At 41.9% G+C, this 12,238-nt stretch overlaps 2 protein-coding genes across 2 annotated transcripts; both read right to left on the reverse strand.

The window, feature by feature from the left end:
* tnip2 (TNFAIP3 interacting protein 2) lies at positions 1-4,030 on the reverse strand. The gene is made up of 6 exons (XM_062520768.1): positions 3,249-4,030; positions 2,700-2,990; positions 2,413-2,502; positions 1,952-2,254; positions 1,515-1,631; positions 1-1,286 (listed from the first exon to the last, which is right to left on the reverse strand). Exons 1-6 carry the CDS (start codon positions 3,570-3,572, stop codon positions 1,020-1,022), a joined length of 1,392 nt encoding a protein of 463 aa, XP_062376752.1. The 5' UTR covers positions 3,573-4,030; the 3' UTR covers positions 1-1,019.
* Positions 4,031-7,528: 3,498 nt separating this feature from the next.
* Positions 7,529-11,348, reverse strand: scpp1 (secretory calcium-binding phosphoprotein 1). Its single transcript, XM_062520780.1, has 13 exons — positions 11,148-11,348; positions 10,941-10,995; positions 10,762-10,809; positions 9,983-10,033; positions 9,805-9,861; positions 9,559-9,633; positions 9,359-9,415; positions 9,187-9,216; positions 9,027-9,071; positions 8,886-8,924; positions 8,667-8,699; positions 8,487-8,552; positions 7,529-8,353 (listed from the first exon to the last, which is right to left on the reverse strand). Exons 2-13 carry the CDS (start codon positions 10,992-10,994, stop codon positions 7,889-7,891), a joined length of 1,020 nt encoding a protein of 339 aa, XP_062376764.1. The 5' UTR covers position 10,995; positions 11,148-11,348; the 3' UTR covers positions 7,529-7,888.
* Between the last annotated feature and the right edge of the window lie 890 nt (positions 11,349-12,238).

Below are 12,238 nucleotides of genomic sequence, written 5' to 3' on the forward strand. Positions count from 1 at the left end.
TGTGAAATAACTGTTTTATTTATTTATTGTTAAATAAACCTCCTGCATGATAACCCACCCCCTTATTCTTAGGTACAAATGTGTCAGTTAAGATGTGATTTGACACAGTGTACCATGACATCTGAAACTGAGTCAATTTAGTTTGGAACAATCTGTGAGACTTGATTCTTAACATCACACATACAGTATTTCCTGTTTTTAGTCTATGATGGTCTTTCATGGTTCAAAGTGAATCAGATGGCAAGGAAGTAATTCTAGCAGAAAACAGCCTATTGTGATAAATTGTAATCTGTCATTCCTCAATAAAAGTGAACTACAAAAATATATATTTACTTAAAAGCATTCTGATACATTTCACTAAATGTAACACTGTGATACATATTTCAATAATTTAATGATTAAATTTAGCATTAATCTTTAAAAACAGGAAATGAGTCATTTTCAATGTCTTTCTTTACAAACCAAAATATTATACATAGACATTACAGAATAAAATGAATAGCACCATAATAACACACAATAAAATATATAGTATTAATTGTATCATGTAATCTACCAAAAGCTTATGCATTTCCCTACACACATAACATATTCATTTGTGCTTTCAACCATTTTGGCAATAGTAAATGAAAAGTGCAAAGGTTTTCCATCTATTGAATAGACAAAATATTCAACTGAGGTATATTCTGTTGTACCTAATGTCTAGTCACTCACATTTGTCTGACATGCAGCATTCAGTGAAAATAAACTTGTCAAAAAAATACTTGACTAGACATACCACAACAACACACAGCCAGTTCTCCCAGTAAAATCAAAAGGAAATAAACTTTTTTTAGATTTGACTTTTGTATTTGCGAGGTGCGTATTCTGACGTGACTGTGATTCAGAGGAAGCTGTCAGTTTGGCCCTTGCTCCGAGGCATGGCTCATGTAGTGCTTTTGCTGTTTGGCGCCGACGCACGCAGAGAGAGTGCCAGCGGAGCACTGCGCCCCGGGGGGGGGGAATGAACGCGCTCTCACTCACAGTCCGGCGCACTCGTCCAGGTGCTTCATGTACTCTGTGGTGCGCGCGCCGTCGTACGTCCTGAAGCAGTACGGACACTGCAGGTCGCCCGTCCCTCTGCACTCGGCCCTCGGCCCCGAGCTCGGCGTCGAGTGGGTCGCCGAGCGCTTGGACCCCGGCGGATCCGCGCTGTTCCCCAGCAGTGGCTCCGTCATGGCGTCCCTGTGCGGCGACTTCTTCCGACTGGCGTGGACTCTACACGTTTTGGGCACTTCTCTTGGGGTCTGTGATGCGTAAGCAGATATCAGATGTCAAACAGTTGTTCAACCTCTGATCTCCATAAAGACATTCTAAAGACATACTATTCTGACAATATAGACAATATACTATTCTGCTTTATTTTGTTATGCTATTGATGAAAGATAACAAAGCAAACAAATGAGCCTTGGAGTATCTAGATCTCAAAGACAAGCAGTGTGGGGATCCAAGATGGCAGCAGTGAGTTCCCTTACCTGATTGCGGATTTGCAGCTGGAGACGGCCCACCTCCTCATGAAGGTCTAGAATCTTGCCCTGGGCTCTCTCCCGATCTGCCCTCTCAGACTTAAAGTCTTCGATGTATGCAAGGACCTGTTGTGATCAGAAGATCCAAGTATTCAATTAAAGGAGAGTCACTTAAACCTCATGCTAAGTCACATTATCATTGAGTTATTTTTTTTCTATACAAATTTCCCTTTGACTTGCTTACATAGCTACACATATAGGATAAACAAAACATTCATTTCCTGTTGTGTTTGACATGGATATACTGTACATTATCAACATATTTCAAACAACTAATTTAAGTGGCTATGACAGTTGCAGGATGAAAAATGATGACAACGATGATAAGGATGATGATGATGATGATGATGATGATGATGCTGTGATGAAGATAGTGAGGTGCTGACCTGTTGCTCCAGCATCTGGATGCGTTCCTGATCCCGTTTGGCTATATCGTCCCTCTCTCCCGCTAGCCTCTTACAGTCGCTCATCTTCTCCTGCAAGAGGACGTTGAGCCGGGCGATCTCCTGCTGTAGCAGGCCGGACCCCCCAGGCACCAGGGCCGGACCTGGACCCATGAGCACGGGGCCGGCTGCCGCAGGGCTCCCGGTGACCAGCACGCTGGACTCCTTCAGCCGCTGGCACAGGCCTCTCACGTACTCCTCCCGACTCGAGTCGTACTTCTGCCACTTTGCGTTGAGGTTCTCTACCTGAGGTGAGAACACGACAGGCCAGAATGGGTCACTTCCTTCTCATAACAACCTTTCTCATGACAACCACCTCGTATCATGCTGTCGTGTTTGAACTCAACGGAAACTGATACACATGTGCACTGGTAGAGTAACATATCCAAAGGGGGGATGCTTACATATGCCACTCTCTTCTTCAGCTGCTGATTATCCTCCTGCAGCTTGGCCACTAAATCATTCTGACCGGCCCCCTCTGCGGAGTCCACTTTCTGGCAAAAACAAAATGAAAATGGATGATTTTTTTGAATACTGAACTCATGAATGTATATTAGAGAAATTCTTTGGACACGTTTGTTTTATTGATCTATTTGTTGATGTGTTTTTAAGGGGATGGGGGATATACAACCATCCAAATTCAATAACACAACATACTCATACTTTGAGTAGTCAATGCTACAGTACACACCTCTGAGAGGTCGGGCTCCTCGGCCAGGCCTGCTTTCTTCCTCTGCTTCTCCAGACGGCCCAGGAGCTCCTGGCAGACCCTGACCGTGGTCCCCAGCTGGCCCCTCAACTGGTCAGCCTCCTCGGCCAGGGAGTTGCAGAGGACGGCGCGGGTGGCCTGGATGCGGTCTCTCTCGGCCAGGGCTGTGCGGAGACGCCGGATCTCCCGCTCCTGATCCTGGTCAGTCCCCTGAGCCAGTTTGTCCAGCTCCTCCTCCTTCTCTCTCACCTGCCTCTGAAGCCGTTCGACCTCCTGAGGGGCAACACAAGTGTCAGACCAACCAAGAGATGCCTGGGCTTGATTTCAAAATATGATTTTAAAAAATCTCCTACACTTGATGTAGGCCTACTAGTATCCCATTAAGGTCAGCAGAAATTGTAGCAGTTTGGAGAATATATCATTTGCTTGTTACACAGTGGTTGTAAATTGAGGATACATGGGCAACAAGTATTTGTTGCTAAATAGATGGAGGCAATTTGGCAGGTGTAGAGTGTAATAGGAAATACTCACTTGTTTGCTTGCTTCCAACTGTTGGTTTCCATCTGCCTCAGAGTCTTTCAATCTTTGTTTTAGTTTGCAAATTTCTTTGCATAAACTCTCCAAAAGAGACTTTGAAGGTCCAATGACCACGGGTTCCTCTCCTTCGACATTGATTAAAGTCCTCTCGTATTTCCCAAGTCTTGCTTTTAAATCAGCTATAATAGAGTCCCGCGAATAAAGATGTTGGCTTAAGTTAGCAATCTCCCTTTGCGTTTCGTGGTAAAACGTTGTTAGAAGAGAACAACTCCTTATCTTGGTTTTCAGCGCATCGTTATCCACTTGGAAGTTAGTCATCGTACACCCTTCTCAGAATTCAGACGTACCCTAAATAATAACTTTATAGAGGAGTTGCTAGAGCAAGCAAAACCTCTGCACTATTCCATAAATATAAGCTAGTATTTTGTTCGTACCGAGTTGATGTTCGGGTGCTCAGCCGCATGTCTTCTCGTCGAAGGAGAAGATCGTCGCCTTCAATTTCGAAATAATAATTCCGTACTAGGGGATTTCCTTGGGACTTCCCCAGCTGAACTGGTGGACTTTTCTTGTACTTCACATTTTAACATTGTAGGATACTTTAATGACAACTCCTTTCCATCTTGTGCACAATCATCAATTCCGTTAATTGTCTAGTCACAAAGAAGAACACAAATGGTTTTTCCCAAGTATGAAACACTTAATTTGTCTTTTAGCTGTGTAGCTTGACAGCGCTGATGCAGTTGCACATGCGTGCGTCTCTCTTCCTGTAACTAGTTTATGAACACAAAGCCCTGAGGTTAGACTGCGAAAGGGCCTCTTGGTAACCATAGTTCCTTTTAAATTAGCAAAACTATGTCATCGAATAGTTTGACAGTTATGATATTCAGTAGGCTGGACATGCTACTAAGCATTATTTTGCGTACCCTGTGTGCAAAGTGACGCAGTGGAAACTTCACCAAACCACAGACCCAATTTATGCAAAACTCGTGTCCCAGCATCGGTTTTAAGAGGACGGAGAGCTACTGTACTGATAGTGCTAATTTGACATACCGGTATATTCTCACGAACAGTTATTCTGTTGTCCTGACGGATCAACATGTCAATTTGATTTTAATATTATGTAGGAAATTGTGTATATGAATTAATTTATTTTTCAATAAATGCTTGATGATACAGACTTAACGAGCTGGACTAACCAGTCAGCTGGGTTGTGTCAGTTTTAGAACTATGTGTGTGTGTGTGTGTGTGTGTGTGTGTGTGTGTGTGTGTGTGTGTGTGTGTGTGTGTGTGTGTGTGTGTGTGTGTGTGTGTGAGAGAGAGAGAGAGAGAGAGAGAGAGAGAGAGAGAGAGAGAGAGAGAGAGAGAGAGAGAGAGAGAGCACGCGCGCGTGCGTGCGTGGGTGGGTGTGGCTCTGCAGTGTGTTGGTGGTGCTGGGATGTGTGGGTACACTCTAAATGTGCTAAACAGTGAATGTACGTGTGAATTTGTGTGTGTGTGTGTGTGTGTGTGTGTGTGTGTGTGTGTGTGTGTGTGTGTGTGTGTGTGTGTGTGTGTGTGTGTGTGTGTGTGTGTGTGTGTGTGTGTGTGTGTGTGTACGCGTGTGTACATGCGGGCGTGTGCGTAGGCTATGCATGTACTTATATTCTTTAGATTACCGTAAGTTTGTAACATCCATTTGACATTTCATATGTATTAATATAGCATGCCATTTGAAATGCCTCTTGCCTAAAATGTCTCATTTTAGAAAAGCCTAATTAAGCTACTGACTTGAAGGAGAACAACTGTTCCCCTCTAGTGGCCATTCACTGATCAACGCGCTCCTATTTCCAAGTGAGGATTATTATTGAAAAAAAAAAATCTCTATTACTTTATCACTTTTTCCCTTCCCAATCTTAATATCTTATTGATCCCACACATTATGTGTTAGTCCTCTCTGACCATGTCAACTGTATCAGGACAGGAGCATTATCATCATCGTCATCATAATTGGCTATGGCATTATCTATATCATCGTCTTTCTCATGTTCACTGTCATAATAATAATGTATCACCACCATCATCATCATCATCATCATTACCATCATCATCACCACCACCACCATCATCATCATCATCATCATCATCATCATCATCATCATCACCACCACCACTACCACTACCATCATCATCATCATCATCATCATCATCATCACCACCATCACCATCATCATCATCATCATCATCATCATCATCATCATCATCATCATCATCATCACCACCACCACCACCACCACCACCACCATCATTATCATCATCACTGTTATCTTCATCACAATAAATATTCTCCTTTATCATGTCATTTATCTTCTTTTTGATCCCACTGGATATGTGCTTCTGGTCTTCATCATCATCATCATCATCATCATCAGCAGCAGCATCATCAGCATCACCATAATCATATGTTATCGTTGCTCTCTTCCTTCATTTTCCTGTCCAGCATTGAGAACATTATTAGCACCACCGAAGCCTTCGCTTCTTCACTTTCTGGTTTGTTCAGCTGTGTTTGATCTTCATCACCTTTAGTCATGCTGTTTTGCACAGAGAAGAGTAATGTGTTTGCTCCTTGTGTACCCTCTGCCTTCCCTTGAGTCACTACATCTTCCTCGTCTTCCTCATCTTCTGTATTCACTCAGGGAATCAGACAGATGGAGAAATGTTTATAAAGCAATCTAACCATTATCATCACAACTGCAAATTAAGTCTTTTTCACAACCTTTATCTCTCTCTCTATCTCCCTCTCTCTCTCTCTCTCTCTCTCTCTCTCTCTGTGTGCGTGGGAGAGCGAGAGAGAGACATACAGAGAGAGAGTATGTATATGTTGTCTTAACAATCTTGCTCATATTATTCAACTCTTGCTATTTTCTTAATGCCTAAATTGTGCAGACAGCTACCCTGCATCACAGAGTGTCTAGACTGTAAATCACTGCATCTCCCCTCCCAGTGATCTCAGGCTGGTTTCTGAAGACAGGCATTCCAGTCTCGCTGTAATTAGTCACCTTGGTGTGTCTGAGCCCCACTCTGCCCAACCTCAGAAGAATCTTCATCTTCCTGCCAAAACAGCAGAGCTAATACACAGAGAAAATTCCCATTGAGTGTAATAGCTGTTTGCAGTTGAGGCCCGTCTCTTTGGGAAACTCCAGGTTGAACTCTCTAACTCGCTACTGCCCCCCAGTGGTATGATTACCTTACACTTTAATGCTATCTGAATCTGAAGCATCTCTTCAGATGATTAATTGGGAAGGTATTTTTTACAACTGTGTACAGTATTTGGACTCTTCTGTGCTCTCCTTACAAACAGTTTCAAAACCTCTGTCCACTTGCCATTTCTTCAAACGTGTCCCGCGGTGCTTATTCAGGCATAACAGTGAGATGTTGAGCAAAAAAAAATATTAATTTACACCATTTAATTGAGAGGGGAAACAAATGGGGTAATTATCCAGAGGCAGACCAATGTGAAAGGAATCTTCCTCTCCATACAGAATACATACACACTGCAGTGCATGAAAACATTCATTTTGCATTCAATTACAATTGCTTTTGAGATAAGATCTGCCTACTCAATTACAGTGTTAGACAACTCATCACTTAATTGCGGTTCAAGGCTGGCCTTGGATAGTCGACCCTGTCACTAGCCCCTGGTCTTTGGTGAGGAGAAATCTGCGCATGTGCTGAGGGGCCTCGCCCCACTGACTGAAGGTGTTTATTTTCTCTGGGCCATGTTCAAAGGGGAATGTTGACGGCAGGTCTGTCTGTTTTATTTTGAGAGCTGAGCTGAGAGCAGCTCATTTTTGGATTGTGATAATCTCTCATGGAGGCAGTTTCGAAAACAAAAAAGGTTTAATGAGAGGGGATCAGTCTTCTGTTTCTGGACACGCCTTTTGCCTGTGCCCACCTCTCACACCGGGCACAAAGCAGCTTCAAATGGCCCTTGAAATGTGATAAATTGTCTTCTTAGTGTTTCATATACTGTATGCAAAACATACAAGTCATGTGATTATTTTTTAATTGGATTCAAATCAAAGAGTGCCTGTCTGAGAAAATGATTTAAACAAAAAGGCCCGGTGTTTTTATGGAGAGATATGTCTGGAAGGACTCTGTTGAATGGCTCATGATTGTTATAATAGCCAAGGTTAGAACAAAAATGCCCACCACAGCACATTCAAGTTATAATAGCTTTATTCCATTCTTTTCTCTAATTATTCTGTCAGCAGATGATTAACATGGCTCATCAGGGCTTATAAGATACTCTTTGGTGTGTTTCTTTCTGCTATTAACAAACATACTTAATTACAGCAAAGGCATACAAAAATGCAGTGCAAACTAATTTTGAAATATATATCTATTTAAATATAGAGTAGCCTACCATTTCATATAAAACACATTCACTTGATATATGGCAAATATCACGGAAATAACATTAACCAAATAAAACGTCACAAAAATGATAAGTTACAGTATACAGTTCAGTGATCTATCAGCAGTCACATAAAAGTATTCAACACATGGAAGGCCGAGGAAAACAAATATAGGACTATTGGTGTTTTTAAATTAAATAAAAGTGCAACGCAGAACAAGGTGTGTGGCTATAGATGGTGTCATCTTCGCAGCATCAACTCCCCTGGTCTGTCGAAGGGCATGAAGAGGCCGTCGAAGGGCTCGGGGTCACCAGCGTCGCCAATGTCTCTCATGTTAGACTCGTCGCTGTCACTGTCACAGTCTTGGTCACTTCCTGGGGGACACTCGGCAGATTTGCTCTCGTGGCTCTCGTGACTGACCGCAACCTCACTGTCCTCGTCGCTCTCCGTGCTTTCGGCGCTGTTGTTCTCCACGCTCTCTGTGCTGTTGTTCTCCATGCTCTCTACACTGGCACTGTCCTCGGTGCTGTTTCTCAAATCGAGGCCCATGCTAGCTTTGCTATCCTCGCTGCTTACGCTCTCGACAGAATGGCTTGGTCCTGCAGTCGTCTCTAGGATTTCGTTGGAGATGCTGTTGCTCTCCTCCGACTGGTGTGAATCACTGACAGTAGGCCTATTTGCTTTGACAGCATAAACCTTGAAGAACTGGAAGAAGACGACATAAATCATAAAGATGGTACAGTAGCCTACCCTGACATGCTGATTTTGATGTCATATTTGATAATAATGATAATAATCATTATAATTTGATAATTATTGTGATGTGTTTCCAACATACCCTCCGGAGGTTCTCTTTGCTTCCTCTGCTGTCGTCCCTGGTGACTCCAGTCTCCACTACATTAAACTGCAAATAACCCCAAACAGACGTGTTGTCAAATCACCACATCTCTGAGATACTTCATTACAGTCCTAAATGACCCCGTTGACTCAATCTAATCTTTATTTTGAGATGTTTTACCTTGTCTTCAAGGGAGTGACTCTCCTCTGATGTCTACAAAGAAAGAATACAAGAATGTCAAGGTAATGATTCAGTAGGTTCAATGATGTGATTAAATAGATAAATTGTAAGAAGGTATAATGGCCTAATGCAGCCAAGGTAGTGGTAGATCTAGTCACACTACAACAATACCTAATTGTTCTAACTGTATGATCAACGGTATATTGGAATAAATCATACCGTGTCTTCCAGTGATTTGCTTGGGCTCTCATCTGAGGTCTGAGTGGGAAGATAGAAACAATGATGAAGGATCTCTTTCCTCAATGTTAAACAAAAGTGTGTAATTATCAGTCAGTTATATTGTCAAGAGATATGACTTACCAAATCATTGGATTTAGATTCATCTGACTCAGAAGATTCTGAAGTCTGCGGGAAGATAGTTTTAAGATAGTTTTAAGATAGATAGTTTTAGTCATCATTAGGTCTTGTTTTTGTCTGATCAAGTAGACTATAGACTACTAGACTTGTGAAAATCACTCACTGTGTCCTCAGATGTGTTTTCTTGAGAACTCTGGGGACGAGAGAAAGGCAACAACAATGGTTTAATGTTCATTTATGGCTGTTTGTAAACATCTAATAATGCTAGTTGCATAGTTGCAACAGGCAGTTGTTGATATTTCTAAATCTCATTGATTCCTAGTTGGTCATCTTACCGATTGCTCTGAAGTGTCACTCTGACTGGATGAATCCGACGCAGCTGTACTCTGGGGCTGTGAAAGACCATAACATCCACAGATCAGCACATACACATGACACTTGGGGACAAGATAAGGCAGTCATGTTTTAGGGGGTGATATTAAAAGAATGGTATTCAGTGTGTTTCAGGTTGAGTTTACTGTAAGCTTTCACTGACCAGTTGCTCTGAAGAGATGCTTGCTTCTGAAGATGATGATGATGATGAAGAGGAGGACGATGACACAGAGGTACTCTGTTTAAGACATTAAATAAGACATCACATGTCTCTGGTGCGTAAACACAACTATTCAAATGTTCTGAAAGTTGTTGTCTCAAGAACACCACAGTGTCCCTTTTTTAATCTCTGTTTTGTTTTATTTCTAGTATCAAACAAACTCCAGAAATTGGAATGTGTCCCTCTCACCTTCAGCTCGGATGTGTTGCTCTGCTCTGAGGACTCCGACTCGGACGAATTGTGCGCCTGCATGGTGAGGATAAACCAGTGAGTGCCATACTGCATGAATGGTATGAACAAGACAGCAGGGCTACTGTTCACTATGTCACAAGTTCTGTGTGATGTAGAAACACACTTTTAAACAAACCTTCAACTCAGGCAGGCCTGTGAGCTCCACAGAGTCTAATACGGATGAGACCTGTGAAGTTAACATTAAAGAAGAGGTCAGCTCCCTCTGCTGGACGACCAACGGTAGTGCAGGCTTTTGCTTTAGCTGTGCATAAGCTGTAAATTGTATATGTGAAGGCATTGTCACTCAGACATCACCTAAAATAGCTCTGTTTCACATACTAAAAGCGTATGTGACTAACATTTCTGACCAAATAACCAACAACAGTGCAAGTGAAAGTAAAGAAGAAAAGTGCTAAAGCAGCATGTCCCTAGACAGCAGTCATTGTCATTCCTTAATAATATGTTACAAAAGCATGCAGAAAAGTGCTAAAACAGCATGTCCTAAAGTCACATTGTCATTCCTTAATAATATGTTATAAAAGCATGCAGAAAAGTGCTAAAACAGCATGTCCTAGACAAAAGTCACATTGTCATTGCTTAATAATATTTTAGAGAAGCATAGTGATTATTATCTGATCTAAGGATCCCTAACAATTTTAGATTGAGGATGTTTTAATGTTTTGCAAAACAACACATTCTAAAGCTACTTTCTCTCTACAGCCACTTTACCTAATATCTACAGTAACATCTTTAAATGTGCACCACCATGACAAAGAGAGACATTTGAACAAATCGATGTTTGTTAACACAGTACTACTGGAAGAAAGCAGGGCCAACAAAGTGCATGTTATTTGTAATTTAATTATACGGATCAAATGAATATTTTAATACACAGTAGTAGATCAGCACACTCACCCCTGATAATGGGCTCACTTCACTGTCCATAGTTGTGTTGACTATTATCTGTCATGTGGAACACAGAATCAACTCAATTTTATGTTCAGTTTTGACTGATTTAATTTCTCAACTTATTATAATATAATAGTAGGCTAATTACTACCGATGCACTTGTGTTTCTATGGACAGATACTCACAGGGTTGGCCATGGCTGCACCCACAAGACAAAGAATCACAATGGTAGCCCTCATTCTGTTGGAACAGAATGCAGATTGAGGTATTGTGAGGGGTAAACAATCATCTATCTAACAGTTTTTAAAACTTTCAAACTAACTCTCAACTTTCAAATCCCATAAGCAAGAAACAAATAAAGACAAAGTGGATGTGCTTAAAAGAAAACTTACCTTTTTGTATTCAAATATGTTCCAATATCCAATTGAAAGTTGAGAGGCTTATGTCCTGGGGTCCTGAGAGCTTAGAGAGTGAAAGGCTGGATTAAGAGCTGTGGTGCAGTGGTGGCACTGAGGATGGCTATTTATCAGGACGCAAGTACGCAAAGGTGGACGCATCACTTCCTCTGTTACACCAACTCAACCCAAGCATGTTCACTGTACTGTCCCATGGAGGATGGCTTGAATGGCAGACATGCACACACACACATACACACACACACACACACACACACACACACACACCACACACACACACACACACACACACACACACACACACACACACACACACACACACACAGGAGGAGCTCTAATTTAGTATGCCAAACTATAGGGTGCGTGGGTTGTAAAGACTGACTGTAAGCACTGAAGACACCCACGCCGGAACAGGAAGACCATAATAAGAGAGTTTCCACTTCCTGTGGTTTCTTGTATTTTTCTATACTACACTTCTTCCCATCCTCCTCTGGGAAATAGCAAAAAAAAAAAAAAACATGTATTAAACAATTATCATAGCTGAATGAAACCATCACAATTTAAAGCATGTTCAATCGAGTTTGAGTTCGAAGCTTGAGATCTGTTACTGTCATTATATATTTATACACATGAACGTGTGATTTTGATATACCATGACTATATGAATATTAATATTAATATTCTCAGCCATATTCTTCATTACTTCCTGAAACACCATGTTTGGCTTCTCTACTGGAATGTGTCTGAACCTATATGAACATAATGACTTTCACTCGGCACACCAGCCCAGTAATTACACCACGCAGGCATCACCCTGTGTCTACCAGAAAAGCCTCGGCTAACTGCCACGGTCTGTGATGTAGTGTCTGTAGCATCTTCCCAGAGGGAGGGAGGGGAGGAGAAGGGTCAGACAGGCATTCTGCCTTAATCGGGCTGCTTTCCGTCGGACGTGATGCAATTATAGGACACTTCCTTTCTCACTAGGTGTGTAGGAACACCACAAGTGTGTTGACAGTGTGAAGGCAGCCTGCTGTTTACTCTGCTGATTTTTTGTTTGTTTTTACCGT

This window comes from Sardina pilchardus, chromosome 2 (assembly GCF_963854185.1).
Source record: "Sardina pilchardus chromosome 2, fSarPil1.1, whole genome shotgun sequence".
Classification (NCBI taxonomy): domain Eukaryota; kingdom Metazoa; phylum Chordata; class Actinopteri; order Clupeiformes; family Clupeidae; genus Sardina; species Sardina pilchardus.